At 34.6% G+C, this 15,879-nt stretch overlaps 2 protein-coding genes across 3 annotated transcripts; both read left to right on the forward strand.

Moving 5' to 3' along the window:
• Positions 1-5,859: 5,859 nt before the first annotated feature.
• Positions 5,860-9,414, forward strand: CalpB (Calpain-B). The gene has a single exon (XM_017632696.1). The coding sequence runs from the start codon at positions 6,454-6,456 to the stop codon at positions 9,151-9,153; it is 2,700 nt and encodes an 899-aa protein (XP_017488185.1). The 5' UTR covers positions 5,860-6,453; the 3' UTR covers positions 9,154-9,414.
• A 4,604-nt stretch (positions 9,415-14,018) lies between these two features.
• LOC108376470 (uncharacterized) lies at positions 14,019-15,497 on the forward strand. Of its 2 annotated transcripts, XM_017632695.1 has the most exons (4): positions 14,019-14,206; positions 14,272-14,370; positions 14,429-14,597; positions 14,672-15,497. In XM_017632695.1, the coding sequence occupies exons 1-4, from the start codon at positions 14,183-14,185 to the stop codon at positions 14,734-14,736; spliced, it is 357 nt and encodes a 118-aa protein (XP_017488184.1). In that variant the 5' UTR covers positions 14,019-14,182; the 3' UTR covers positions 14,737-15,497. The 2 variants fall into 2 exon arrangements, with proteins under 2 accessions (XP_017488184.1, XP_017488183.1); XM_017632694.1 differs by having other exon boundaries at positions 14,019-14,370.
• Positions 15,498-15,879: the final 382 nt, after the last annotated feature.

The raw sequence follows: 15,879 nt of genomic DNA on the forward strand, positions 1-15,879 counted from the left end.
AAAAAAAAATAATAATTAATTTATACAAAAACACTTAAAATATACTGCAAATTCAAATTCCAGTTAAAAATACCGTTATTTTAAGTTTTAATAGTTTTGGCCAAGAAAAGTGATGTTTCCGACCATAGTGGGCCGTGCAATCATAGTAGCACAATGCCACTAATAATAGTTATTAGTTAGTTAGGGCTCGGGATCTCATGCACTAAAAAATCGAAAATATGCGAATATAATATGCACTTAAAAATCAAAAATATGCGCCATAAACAAGTAAAATATACAATTAAAGATATTTTTCTAATATTTTATTGTCGGTAAGAAAAATAAATATTGCGTGTATTTTAACAAGAAAAAAACGAAAACGATTCATTTTAAAATACAAATGGATGTATAAAATTAATTTATGTATGAAAGCCAACTAAAATATAAAGTGGACATAAAATTTTAAGTAAAATTATCGCAGTTAAGTGCGTACATACAGATCAATCTTGATTTATTGTCTTATTGGCGTAAACAAAAATTTTTTGTTGAAGTTTGCAAATAGGAAACTTTCCCTATTGGGTCTTAAGAAATTTTTAAACAAAAAAAAAGACCGCTCTACATCAACAGATGTTATAGGAGCATATTTAAAAGCACACAATTCGTTTACAGTATAGTTGGTTTGAAACACACTCGGATACTCGGGCACGTATTTATTTAGGTTTGAAGATAAAGTTGCTTTGATTTTCGGCATTGTACTCTAAAAAGATTGTTAATTGTGGATTTTGACGATTTAACAGTATAACAGTTCTCGCAAACGTCAAGCTGTGAGGTTGTACTTTATCGTGCTCTAATTTTGGCTTTCTATTTGCTAAGTTTATTGTGCTAATTCTGAGTTAAAGTAGTGATAAAAAGTGCTTATGAGCATCTAACAGCCGTATTCTAACAAAGTCACAAACTTTAGCTCCTCACTGCTGTGATTTCTACCGCGCCTCAAAGCTTGCCGCTCAAAAAATATGCCGCTTCAATTCAATTTTTTAAATTTTTGTGTATTTTTCTAGCACTCAAAATCTAATTTTTTGTGGCACATTTCTCGGCGCACTTGAAATCACAACAGTGATGAGCTAAGTTTTGTGACTCTGTTGGAATAGAGGGGTTAGTGTGAAATAATTGAACCTAAGTGAAAGTTATTGTGTTTTATATTAAACTAAATTTAATTAAATTTCACTAGCATACATTCTAATATTGCTATCATTGTTGTTGTATCCTTTGTAGTTAACTGAATTCATTTTGTTTTTGCACATTTGTTCTACGCTTTTTGTTTACTTATTCTAGTAATTCTTGTCACAGCTGTTTGCGTTGCGTTTATTAAGTGTCATAATTACAGTGATACTCAAACTGTTCGCTACATTTATGTAAAGCTATTTACTTCAGCTCCTTAATTGTTATAATTTATTTTGTTTGTCTTTTTATTAACGCGTGTTATTACATAAATCTTTCAATAAGAAGTGCGATCTTGATACTTGCCAAATTAAAAGCGATTCTGAACGCTACTTATCGTGCTGGCTGTGTGATGGGATTTACCATCTGAAATGTGCTGGTTTGACGGGAAGAATTCTGGACGCTATTAATGATGGCAAGGGCCTTCGCTGGTCTTGCGTAAAGTGTAGGTCAACCGAAGTTGATCTTTTCAAACTTTTTAGGCAAACCGGAAATGATTTTACAGAAATAGGAAGAGAATTGTCGGTACTGATAGAAAAATTTAAGCATTATGAAAATGTGTTTAAATCATAAAAAAAGGCTTAGATACCTTGCAATCTGTTAAGGATATCCGTGTGTCTAAACGTAAGCGTCTTCATAGTCCATCTAAGGAAATTATTGCCGTTGCACGTCAAAATAATCTTCCGAGTGACTTAATTAATCCAACTTTTCCATGTCCTCCAGCATCAGAATTCTCAGCCTCAAAAGAGCGTGTAACGAAATCTGTTTCGGATAATAACGAGCCTGAAGTATCTTCCCCTTCCCCCATTGAAGTGGTGGCATCATCTTCAAAGCCTCCACCTCCTTCCCTATCCTCAACTACTAACGCAGTAACTCAACCCCATCCGCCGGTACTCCAGGCTGATACAAGGAAACTAGTTGTGGTTCCGCCAAAGAAGTCAATCTTTGTCTCTAGATATTCGAGAGACACTACCGAAGACGATATAAAGCTTTATATCTCATCAAAAATTACAACTGTCGACTTAAGCATCAGAAAATTTAATTTTAAATACGAAAGAAATATTGGGCGCATTTATTAGACGTAGCTGTTTAGCTCAACTGCTACGAACTGTTGGCAACTGTTGGACCCAACAATTACGTCTTAGAAACGGCTTGATGAATATGCTGCCAAATGAACAGCTGATAAATGTAAACAAGTGAAATTAATAAACTTACCATCACCTTCGTTTTCCATTTAAACTTTTATTTAACACGCTTTGTTTTCAGCTTTAACAAGCAATTGAAGTAAGCACTATAAAACACCGAACGCAATTCTGTTTACAAATGAAGCAAACAAATTCAACTTCGATGACTCCCCGAATAACGGTGAATTGCATATTACAACAACAAAATTCATTTTTGGTTGTTTTGGAGTGTTGACTAGATTTCAAAAACAACAACATATTTCGTGAGTGGAAACATTTTGACTTTTGGCCAACGAAATGAAATTTCCGACCATAGTGCGGCCGAGTAATCATAGTCAACTTATGTATAGTAGTCAAAAAAATTATAGTCCCACCAAATTTTGTTAAGTTTTAAAATATTATTTTTGTTGTTATTTAATTTTGGTAAGTTTTTTATAGTTCATTCTTTAACAATATCCGTATAAATACAAGTTTAAAGGCAGTGTCACACGATTGGGCATTTGCCGAAATTTGGTGCAAATCGTATCGCAATTGTGTGAATACCCAAATATTTTTCTTTATCCCAATGACGAAAAATAATTTGTTGAAAGTTTTCAAAAGAAGATTGCTGTATTGTGCCAATCTTTTGACTACAAAAAAAATTGTCCCAATTTTTTTATTTTGCCCCAATAGCCTAATATAAAAATGCGCAATTCTGTACAAATGTAACAATCGAGTGACACTGCTCTAATCATTTTTGCAATTAAAAAAAAAAAAATCAACAAATCTTCGTAAAAATTTAGAGCTTTTAATTAGATTATGAGTATGCGGTTTTGTAGCCCATTGAATTCTAGTAGAATGAAGTACAAGTTTCCAATGGATAAAAATTACGGTAGATTTTTTAGAATTTTAAAAAAAGCTGGGAATTTTGTTCGAAAGTTTGTTGAATTTTTTAATATTGCAAAAAGTTGGAAACTTCGATTTTCACGGGGTTGGTTAAAGAATGAACTATATTTTTACAAAAAAAAATAACCAAAATTAAATAACAACAAAAATAATACGTTATATATAACCTCCCTAGATTTTTGGGATATCGTTCTCACAATCCCGGGATCCCGGGAGTAGTCTATATTGTTTGAGGAGCTCTCCCACCATAAAATAAATAATAAGTAAATGGGTTTAAAACCTACTTTATTATTTGAAGTTATATTTTTATTTTTTCTCTCTGACGTCAGGATTTATTTTAAAGGACATTGTAATTTCAAACATATGAAATAAAGAAAGGACGGATAGGTAATTTTTTAAGCTGATAAAGTTCGAACGACCAAATTCGAGGATGTTATCGAGTTTATATAAGTCCTTAACATATAATTTTTTCAAAAACAAATATTGCGAAATTTCAGGGATACAATTTTAAAAAGACATTTTCAATACTTACCAGTCCTCATGCACCAAAAAATTTAACCGGCTTAAATTCTACAGAATTCCCTCTTTAATTTGGAACTCATTTCACTGAATTTTTTAAATAATTTTTTAGTTACTGACGTCAGAGTGAAAAACTAAAAACTCAATTTTACTATATTTGGCCCATGGTTTCGCGAATATATTGTTTTTGTGTGCAAAATTTACTATAGCACGGTGTTATATGTATGATGAGCTAGACAATCACAAAAAAAAAAATATTAATTACTTATTAAATAAAAAAAAGAAATACAGCCATCAATGGTCAAGAAAAGGAATTTCTATAATTGCCATCAGTGCAAATCACAATCCCTAAAAAAGGCGGGGATCCCAGATTAATCTTCCTAATATGTACATAACAAAATTTAAAAATAATCTATCCCAGGCTATCTTCAGGAAACTCAGTAATAATTCCCATTTTTTAATACTAACGATGTTTTATTGGGCCCCCATTGCATTTTCCGGGGTTTTTGGCGGACCTATAAACTATAGTTAGTATAAAAAATGGTTAAATAAACAATTGGGTATTATTATTTAAAGTCTCCTGAAGATAACCTGAGTTTTCTGATCGAAAATTATTGATTTTCAAGAATTCTACGAAAATTTGTTTTTTTCCTCTAAATATTTTTTGATTTTCAAAATAAAAAAAATTGGGTAGGTAGGTAGTAGTGTATTTTTTCGGTAAAGAAGAATCCTAGGGGTGGGAGCATAAACATTCCGACTTTACTTTTTCACATGCACATTTGGACCACCCCAATGTACATACATACGTGCAGTTGAACGTTTTTGTCTGCGTTGCCTCATACCCCTATCTATTAACAAATCTCCATTTTTATCGCATCAAGAGAATTGCGTTGTTTTGCAATTCGTTTCTATTACAACTGAGCTGGCGTTTTCTATGCCTCCATATGTTTGACGCTCCTGCTAAGTGTTAAACTTGTGTCTACTTACATTTGTATATACATACTATATATATATACTTTATAAATTCGTATGTATACTCAAACTTAAGTTCATCTGCTAACAATATGTAGTTATGTATATACTTATATATATGTATATGTATGTACATATGTGTGTAGATACACTTGTGGTCAGCTGATTAAGTTAAGTAACATTTTGACAGTTTTGGTTATTTTTATTTTGTCTATTTAATGTTTAAAATTTTTTTTATAAAAGTCTGACACATTACAAAACCAGCGCCACATAAATCCACACTTCAAACTTCGTACACAAATTATAAAAATTCAACAAACTTTTAACAATTACACCCAAAAATTTTTTTTCTTTTCACCCACCAAACAATTTGTGTTGCCAGCAATAAGAAAATGTGTCGCCCTCGGAAACAAATTTATTGCCGGTAATATTGCCATCGAATCGATTTCGATGAGTCGCCAATTTGTTGCCATTGACGATTGTTGCCTATTTCTCATGTTTTGCATGGTGGGCATTTTCTTCCATATGAAAGTAATTGCCGAGCATACTTTATATGGAAGAAAATGATAACACCGTCAGCCAAAAAAAAATATTAAAAGTCAACGCGATTCTCTATCCCCTTGAGATTTGCACTTTAACCAGTTTACTTAAACTAAGTTTAAACTGGCACTGAAAAACTGGCCCTTAATAAGCTGACCACAAGGGTACATACATATATGTATATGTTGTACATCACATACATATGTATGAACATTGAATTGTTCGTTGGCCCGGCAGTATTTAGTGAGTCATATTTTTCTCTTTATTATAAACAACATCTACAAAAGCAGAAACCTGAAAATTCAGCTAAGCAGCAACAAATACCATCAGAACACAAGTAAATACACACGAAATAGCATGTATGTTTATAAACAATGCCACTATCCCATACATACATACTTATGTATACATATATGCATGTGTTTGCGTGTAATTCGAAGTGAGGCGCAGGGTTGTAAATTACAAATATCTTTTGTACATATTATTTGTTTTATTTAAATTTAAAAATGTTTACATCAATGATCATAAAATAATCGTTAAATTTCAAGTAACAACGAAGGGAGAACCAGAAAAGCCACAATCATAATTTACATGACGTTTGCGTCCAGCCAGGGAAATGAAAGTCTTTTTTTAAATAAATTTTTTACGTAAATTATCAACTTAAGAATTCATGATTTTCTCAGCTATATAGTGAAATTTTCTTCACCCTCACTGTCATACATATGTGCGTATGTACCTACGTACTTTTAAACATTGCGCTGGATTTCATCTAAAAACTGGTCGAAAAGGAAAATGATGCAAATGTAAGCGAGAAACAAACAAACACAAACCAAAACAGTTGGCGAAGAAACTCTCTTCTCTTTGCTTGTGAATTTCAATTCGCATTGCTGTTTGATTTTATGTACAAACGTAAATGCGAAAATACTCGTCCATTCGATGCAACACTGTTCAAACTTAACACAACCAGCCAGTCATCCATTCTCTACACTCAAACAGCAAAAGCAGTTCTGCTACGTTGTCGTTGTGTGCGCGGAAATTAGCTTATGGTAGCAGTTTATGTATTAAAACGTTTGTGTCAGTGTGTCTCGGTTGTATCTTTTGAGTGTCACAAATAAAATACAAGAAAGGAGTTTAATTTCATAAAAAAATTGTTAAGATGCACGATCCAAGAAACTATTTTCCAAAAAATTACCACTCCACTGGAATTGGTTTGGTGAACTTAGCTGCTCTCGGCTATAATAAAAATGAAAAAATCAATAGTGAGCCACCGACGACTGGTCTTTATCCGGCATTGCCGTATCCAATTGCACCTACGAATCCCATCGCAGCCAGCCTGAGTTATGGCATGCCAATGCCACCATCAGAAGTGCCTGATGTTAAAAATTCAGCACAATATCCACCACAACAATCGCTGTATCCGACCTTGGGGGCGCAGAATGTGATTTACCCCTCTGGCACACCGCAACCGTATGCGTCATACCCTACGGCACCGTATCCGGCGTCTACGGCGCCAAATTTGCCATATCCGTCGATGCCAACTGGTATGCCAATGCCATATAGTGTGCTTCCGCCATCGTCTCCGTCCAGCCTCTATCCGACTATTCCAACGCTGCCAGATGGTGCAATGCCAACATATGGAGGCGGTGGCGGTTGCCTCGTTAGTGAAGCAGCGAATGATAAGCTACCATCGCCGGATGAGGAGCCTTCTGTAGGTGTACCGGAGATACCATTTTCTGCTGTAAAGGTGCCTGAAAGCGAAAATATGTTCTGGATGAAGGAGAAAACTCGTGAGCTTCGTTCTCAAGATGATTCACATGTGCCATACGAAACACTACGCAGCAGTTGCTTAGATAATGGTACTCTTTTTGAGGATCCAGCTTTTCCAGCCAAAAATGACTCACTGATGTTTTCACGTCGTCCCGACCGCTGCCTTGATTGGTTACGTCCACATGAAATTGCCGATAATCCACAGTTTTTTGTTGATGGTTATTCACGCTTTGATGTGCAACAAGGAGAATTGGGTGACTGTTGGCTACTAGCAGCAGCGGCAAATTTAACTTCAGATCCGAACATGTTCTTCCATGTGGTGCCACCTGATCAAAGTTTTGAAGACAATTATGCGGGGATATTCCATTTCTGTTTCTGGCAGTACGGTAAATGGGTGGAAGTCGTAATTGATGATCGCCTTCCTACATACCGTGGAGAGCTAATATACATGCATTCAACGGAGCGTAACGAGTTCTGGAGTGCATTGTTAGAAAAGGCCTATGCTAAATTACATGGTTCATATGAAGCACTTAAAGGTGGTACTACTTGTGAGGCTATGGAAGACTTTACGGGTGGTGTTACGGAATGGTACGATTTGAAAGAAGCACCACCGAATCTTTTTAATATTCTTGATAAAGCCATGAAACGCAATTCATTAATGGGCTGTTCATTGGAACCCGATCCAAATGTGTTTGAAGCAGAAACTCCACATGGCCTTATTCGTGGTCATGCCTACTCCATATCGCGAGTATGCATGATCGATATTCATACGCCAAATCGTCAAGGAAAGTTACCTATGATACGCATGCGTAATCCTTGGGGCAATGATGCGGAATGGAAGGGGCCATTTAGTGATAACTCCCCAGAATGGCGTTACATACCTGAATCACAGAAACAAGAGCTCGGACTTACTTTTGATGCAGATGGAGAGTTTTGGATGCCTTTTCAAGAGTTCCTCAATAATTTCGATCGTGTTGAAATCTGTAATTTGTCACCAGACTCGTTGACCGAAGATCAACAACATAACGGAAAGCGGAAATGGGAGCTGCAAATGTTTGAAGGCGAATGGACAGCCGGTGTTACAGCGGGCGGCTGTCGTAATTTCCTCGAGACTTTCTGGCATAACCCCCAATATGTGATCACCCTTACCGATCCTGATGAAGATGACGATGATGGCAAATGTACTGTTATAGTCGCACTTATGCAGAAGAATCGGCGTTCCAAGCGCAATCGTGGTATGGAATGTCTGACCATCGGGTTCGCCATTTACCATTTAACAGATCGCGACATGGAGACTAGGCCGCAAGGTTTAAATTTTTTCAAATACCGTGCTTCAGTTGCGCGTTCTCCGCATTTTATAAATACTCGCGAAGTATGCGCACGCTTCAAATTGCCGCCAGGCACTTATCTAATTGTTCCGTCGACCTTTGATCCCAATGAAGAGGGCGAGTACATTATACGTGTGTTCTCTGAAACGGCAAATACTATGGATGAGAATGACGATTCAGTTGGGTATTGCGATGTGGATGATCGTATAAAACCAAACATACCGCCACGTAGAGAAGAGGATCCGCAACGTGAGAATCTGCGTCGTCTTTTCAAGAGCATTGCTGGTAGCGATATGGAAGTAGATTGGATGGAACTCAAGCGCATACTTGATCACTCACTGAGGGATGTGATGGTAGATGAAAATACGTTTTCAAAGGATGCGTGCCGTTCAATGGTCGCGATGATGGACAAGGATCAATCCGGAAACTTGGGCTTCGAAGAGTTCGAATTATTACTCACCGACATTGCCAAATGGAAAGCAGTATTCAAATTTTATGATCACGATCATAGCGGCCAAATAGAAAGTTTCCAATTGCGTGACGCACTCAATTCGGCCGGTTACCGTCTTAATAATCGGGTCCTGAATGCGCTCGGTCGCCGTTACACGTCACGCGAAGGCCAAATAACCTTCGATGACTTTTTGATGTGCGCGGTAAAGACGAAAACATACATTGACATATTCCGCGAACGCGACACTGACGAATTGAATCGAGCGACATTTAGTATGGATGAATGGCTCGAACGCACCGCCTACTCGTAGACGAGAGAAATAACGTTGGCTGCTAGCTGGGAAAACCGGTTTTGTTGCTACTGCTTTATACGATGTTGGTGCTATGCCGGCGATGTATTGGTTGCGTACGAGTTGTAATGTGAAGTGTTACCTGCCTTTACCAATAATTTTGTATTTCTTTATAAATATATATTGTATATTAAGTATTTTGAATTCCATCATTTTCATCAATTCATACTGGCTTTTGAGTATGAAAAAGAAAAATTAAAAAAGAAGTATTCGATGCTTACACATAAATGCTCAACAAAAAAAAATCCTACAAAACAAATGCAAATTTTCAAACTTTGAGCGAAAATAACAAATAAAGAGATGCTGATACAATGAATAAAGCCAGTTTTCTCATGCACGTAATCGTCTCAATATGTCCATATACGGTCAGCGTCAAAAATATGCATACCCTAACGTTTTGGCTATTTTCTTTTTCTGAATTCTCCTTCCAAATTTTTATAATTTTTTTATAAAAATATAGTTCATTCAACAGCAAAAACACAATAATAATTTTTTTTAATCTCATAGAACTCTGAAAAATTCAAGAAATACGAAGAAATTTTCAACAAAGTGTTGAATTTTTCAACTAGATTTCTTAGAAAAATTTTCAGTATGCAGTTTTGCAGCCCATCAGTACAAGCATCAAGTCGCTAAAAATTACCGTTGATTTTTGAGAGGTTTTTTGTCCAGGGTATTGCGTATTTTCTTTCATATAAAAATAGATTTTGTTTATGCGTTATATGGAAGAAAATGCGGAACACCCTCGACAAAAAAATTCTCAAAAATCAACAGTAATTTTTAGCGGCTGCATACAAAAATTTTTTCTAATGCCGAATTTCCAGTAGGCATTGAAATGACAAAAAATGTATGCCATTTAAAAAAATGTCATGTAGAAATGAACTTAATCACAATTTTTTTTACGTAATGACACGATTATTTATTAATGCCCAACTTTGTCAGCTGGAAAAGCTTTTTCCAGCTCTCAAGAAAAACGAATAATGCATATAAAATGGCGGGCAAGAAATAGAAAAGAAATTTTCTTCTATCAAAATTTCTTAAATCAGTTTGCAGCTCTCAGGAAAACAAGTATTTTTAAGCAAAAGACACAACCGACTATTCTCATATAAACATTTAGGAGCACCGTTAATTTTTTCATGATCAATAGAATAGAAGAAAATTTCTTTTCCATTTCTTATGCGTCATTTTATATGAATTTTTCGTTTTTCTTGAGAGCTCTTAAAAGTTTAACTGCGAATGAAAACATTGTCCTAAAAATATGCAATGCATACTTACGTACTATTGTTTTGTACACTTAACAGCCTCAAAGAGTTTACTACTGATATGTACTTATCCAGGATTCGAAGATTTAATTTGCAATCCAACTTCGAATTCGTTCCACCAATATGAGCTACGTAATAAAAATAAAAATTCAGTAAAAGTTTTCGGTATTCGAAATATTCTGCCTTATCCTGAGTTTCGCCTGAAAAAAATTTCACCCGAAAATTTGTCATCCGCCCATAGTAAAACCATGGAAACCAAAAGTGAAAAGTGAACCGGTTCGGGGAAAATGAAACTCATGATAAGGCCGATTAAAAAATTAGGCAATCGTGAAAAATCACCATCTCCATCGAAAACCAGAAACCAGAAATCGAGGAAAATGAACATTAAACTCTGTTTTAACGTTTTCACGTGGTCCAAAGTTATGCGGTAGCATACATAAAAAAAAAAAATATTTCGACGAATTGATAACCTCCCCCTGTTTTTGAAGTCGGTTAAAAATGTTTGAATTCTTCGTTAATTTTATGTAAGTGCAATTTGTGAAACTTTAAAAAGTTTATTTATTTATCACATACTGTACATAAAACTAGCATAAATGTATTTTAAAGGGCATATTATTTGAAGCAAATTTTCAGTATTTTCTGGTGATATACATATCTTTAGAAGCATAAGTAAAAAATGCTTTTGGAATTTTTTTTCTAGGTTTATGAGAAGTTGGTAATAATATTCAATTGATTAAAAAATAAAAATTCTTATAAAACAAGAATCGAAATTTTACAAACTGACCACTTAATTTTGTTGCCCAATAAGTTCTCTAATTGCTATCGAAAAATCATAAGATTCGAATGAATGGTTGCTGAAATATTGCAAAAAGTGTAAAAGCCTGCACAAAAATTTATTTGCAAAGAACTCATCAAGAAAATAAAATTAACGCAAAAGCTTTGGTGTCAATATTGCACACCATGTTAACTTTCAAAATCAGCCAATGAAATATAAAAAATTGAAATGTCAACTTTGGATGACCCACTTCAGAAAACTTGACTCTTATACTACGTTCAAATTGACGAGCTAAACATGTTAAATGGGCTTAAACCAGTTAAATGAACGAAACATGTTCATAAACCAGTTAAATCGCATGCAATTGTTGTTGGAAAATTGATCCAGTTAAATCAAGTTCTGAACACATTGAAAACGACGAGCTACCGACCACAGCTTCCAATTTGTCATCTTTATTATCTAAGCGCTTTGTCGATGGCGACATGATTTCTTTGAACGCGGCAGCGACATCATGAATTTGTATGAGTTTGACATAAAAGAAGAGGAAGAACCTTATCTGTCGCCAGAAAAATAGAAATAGATCTAATCTGGCCACAACCACAGCCGTCGCGTAGCCCGGTCGTCGCCAAAATAATTATCTACATAAGAGTACGTGTTAAAATAATTTGACAGCTGTGGTTTGTAGCTCGTCGTTTTCATTGTGTTCGGGCTATCATTTAACTCGTTTGAAAACCAGTTCAGAGTTGTATCAGAAAGCTTTCTGCCCCGGCCAATCAGAAAGACCCAAAAGCTTTCATTTGACACGCCAACGTTCAAAAAATGCATATTTTGAAAAATATTAAAAATTAAAAATTATCAGAAAATATAAAAATTGTATGCATGTCTTCCCGCCAAAAAAGATGCCAAGGCGGTAATTAGTTATTTCCCATGAGGTCTCATCGTACGCAGAGATAAATAGTGCATACGAACTAAAAATTTTGAAGCCTCTAAGTAATCCGTATGCGTTAATATCATGAACCAGACATTCGCACAAAAAAATTGAAACACAAAAGCTTGATTTTAAATATTTTTTTTCGAATTTTTATTGGTAATCAAACAACCGTCAAAGTTAACTCCAAATGTTCAATGTGGACGATTGTGTTTTCCAAAAAGCTCTTTTTCATTTAACAAGTTAAATGGGGCCAATTTGAACATAATATTATTGTTTAAATTTCTAAAAGAAATTTCACTAGTAGCATCTCATTTTCCTTCTGTTGATTTAACTTTTTTCCAGGAATTCGTCTTTAAATAGGCATTTTTGTTTACAGTTTACTAAAAAGTTTTAAACTTTGTTTACTTATATGGATTCTAAAACCAACAAAAAAAAGTACACACAGCTTGCTGTTTTTTGCTCTGGTGCTATCACCTGTCCAATGTGCTGTGGTGCCTGGCAATCTTCAAATTTTGTGAAGAGAGAAGAACTCATTAGGCGAAGCTAGGCCAAAAATATTATTGCTGATTTTATGAAGGATTGTATCTTCCACATGAGAAACTCTAAATAAGACGCCTTCCAGGAAAATCTTGTAAAAGTAGAGAAGTTCTTCAAGATCGAAGGAAAGTTGATCCCTTCAAAGGTACGCGTTGCAGTTCAGCTCCTTCCGGATGCTATGCACTGCATTGTGCTTGGTCGAAATCTGAGTCTGTTGAAAACAACTTCTACTTCAAAAGTAGTCGGATATTTTCATCATGTTTCTCTGCCTAAAAATATTTGTAACAAATTTTGCTGGAAAAAATCCAGAGACCGTAAATAACATTTACTTTTTCTCAACAGCTAAACTTGGGCAGATATTTTTAAGTCAAAAATAAAAGTCCTTTCCTAATAATAAAGAAACCGATTATCCAAATTAAACAAGTTTGGTATCAACTGAAAGAGGACTAAAATAGCTTTAAAACTGAAATATTTAAACGAGGAAAGCCAGCTATTGAAAAATATTAAAAAAAAAAAAATGTTTTTTTATTACCATAGAACAAACCTTGGGTCAGCTATATGCATTTCTTTTGTATGAAATTATAAAAAAAAAATATAAATAGAAGTGGTAGCTTTCGATCGTTATTTCTGTTTAAAAGCTATTTAAGTTCTCTTTCATCTGGTACCAAATTTGTTTAATTTGGATAAGCGGTTTGTTTACTATCCGGAAAGACTTTTATTTCGAACTTGATAAATATATGGCCAAGTTTGACTGTTGGCAAAAAATAACTGCTATTTACGGTCCCTGAAAAAACCCCGAGCACAAAGCAAAAAGTTATGGAAAAGTATTCTACAATTGTGTGATGTTACAACTGAATATTTGCTCTCACAAAAGTTTGAAAAATATATGCCAAATAAAGACGCTGTTTCAGAGCTAATAAATCTAGGATAATTGGAAAAGGTTTTGGGGAAAATTTGGGAAAATTATTTTATGTCCGTATTCAGCTGCCATAAATATGGTCACCGTAGGTATAGTACAATCCTATGAGGTGAGCATTAAAATTCCGACTTTACTTATTTTGGACAACCCCAAAGTATATACAACAGTGATGCACAGCGCTGGCAGAGCTTCCAATACAAGCGAAAAATTTTTGTCTCAGTATGTGTGTATTCAACAAAGCAACCTGCGCATGAACTGGTTACTGCATGAAGTTGAGAACACAATATAACCAATATATGTCATAATATAATACAATTAGGGGATTCACAAAACGTGTTAAGCGTCGTAAAATCTTAAAATCGTAAAATTTCACAATGGTTAAAATTTTGTTGTTGTCTTGGATAGATAAAGATATTAAAATAATACAACTCTGCATGTTATGTGTTCAGTGTGTTATAACTGATCAGCTGATTTCTGTTTACCTCATTGTGCTTGTGCTTCTTCTTCTGCGCTGCATACCAAAGGAAATTTTTGAAGTCGAAAAATAAAGAACTTTAATATTTAAACAAATGCAGAACGTTAGTGAAGTAAAGGTAAATTAATGCACATGCATATGTAAATACTGATGCTGAATTACTCTTACAAAATGAATTTTCAGGCAAAGACAATGCGGGTGCGCTGCAATCCTACAAAGAAGTGGGCAGTGGCGGAAAAAAACGCTTTGGTGCAATTCTTGTTGGCAAATAGAGATTTTGAGGTTGGTTATTTGAAAAATGAAATTCTAGACCTTTAAAACTCTTTAAATTTTGTTTTAGAGACTAATAGCTGAAATTTATTACACCAGGTTTGTTATGGAGTATAATGTTGTAGTGGAGGGGAAGGCACTGCGCTCGAATGTTCGCTATATGCGCTCTACCTATAACAAAGCCAAAGGATGGGAGGACTCAACCGGTTCAGGGAGTATGGATGGAGAAACCATTAAATGTAATTCTAGTGAATTACTTATTTAAGTTCACCGAATAATACGTATTTACCTTTTTTTACATTTTTTCTTTCAGCTGTCCTGCTTAAGAAGTGCACCTTCTTTTATGAATTAGAAGAAATTTTACATCGACATCTTTAATAACTGAAAATTTACCTGAAATGATTACTGAAAACGAACGAGTCGCTTCAACGAGCCGCAAGGGCATATATTCAAGAACCGCAGTTTCCGACATTTTACAATTTCAGTCAGAAAGCATAAAATAGACCGGGACATGATTTTGAGGGAGAAGGAGATAGAGATTAGGCAAAGGGAATTAGTGCTAAAAGAAAGGGAAATAGAACTTAAAGAAAAGTAAGAATAGATACCCAAAGATAAGGAAATGGAAATGAAATGAAGAGAACTCAATAGCCAAGAAAAAATCAAAATTACGGAATTAGAAATGAAGGAAATATTGGCGATGGAAGAATTTAAGCGTAAATAAACAAACATTCTGAAAAAGTGCAGAAGTCTAAAGTTAAAAAAAAAAACGAAGCGTTAGTGTTATAATAATAACTGAAACTAATAGGAATAATTATCACACATTTTAAGTTTTAGCGAATTTACATACATCCCTATGCAGTCACTCACACTCAAATTGAGACAGGAAATTCTTTATAATTGTATAGCGCATTATGGCATTTTTTTATTACATATTAGTATTTCATAACAATATATCGAGGGCTTATATTCAATACCTCTATCTGCAATTATCACAAAAACTACTTTGTTACAACCCATCTGGGACGTACCTGTCATCACTGATCTTAGACTTTGCAATGCAATAGTAAATGCGTATGTCAAGCGTTATACAAGGTCAGCAGTAACATCACCGATGACAGTTAAGTATTAGGTAGATTTTTATATCAGAATCTAAATTTTGCAGAAAAGTGCAGATAGAGGGTATTGAATATAAGCCCTCGATATGTAAGTACTTCAATTCAAACGATGACCATCAAAGGCCAGATCTTTACTCAAAACTTTGGGAAATACAAGAAATATCTATACTAATTGCTATCTTGCAATAGGTATGCACTACTTGGTACTCGAAATAATTTATAAAAAAATTTAACTTTTTATAAGTTTCCCAAGGATTTGCATAATGTACATATCTATATTAATAAAAATGTTGTGTTCGTATGTCACGGTCGTCAAAACTCGAGAACGGCTGAACCGATTTGAATAATTTCTTTTTTGTATTGTTCGGTATAATACCAGAACCAATGATACCGCAAAAAGGGTTGC

The sequence above is a fragment of the Rhagoletis zephyria genome, unplaced genomic scaffold (assembly GCF_001687245.7).
Source record: "Rhagoletis zephyria isolate East Lansing unplaced genomic scaffold, Rhagoletis_zephyria_1.1 Rzeph_scaffold_10480, whole genome shotgun sequence".
NCBI classification, from domain to species: domain Eukaryota; kingdom Metazoa; phylum Arthropoda; class Insecta; order Diptera; family Tephritidae; genus Rhagoletis; species Rhagoletis zephyria.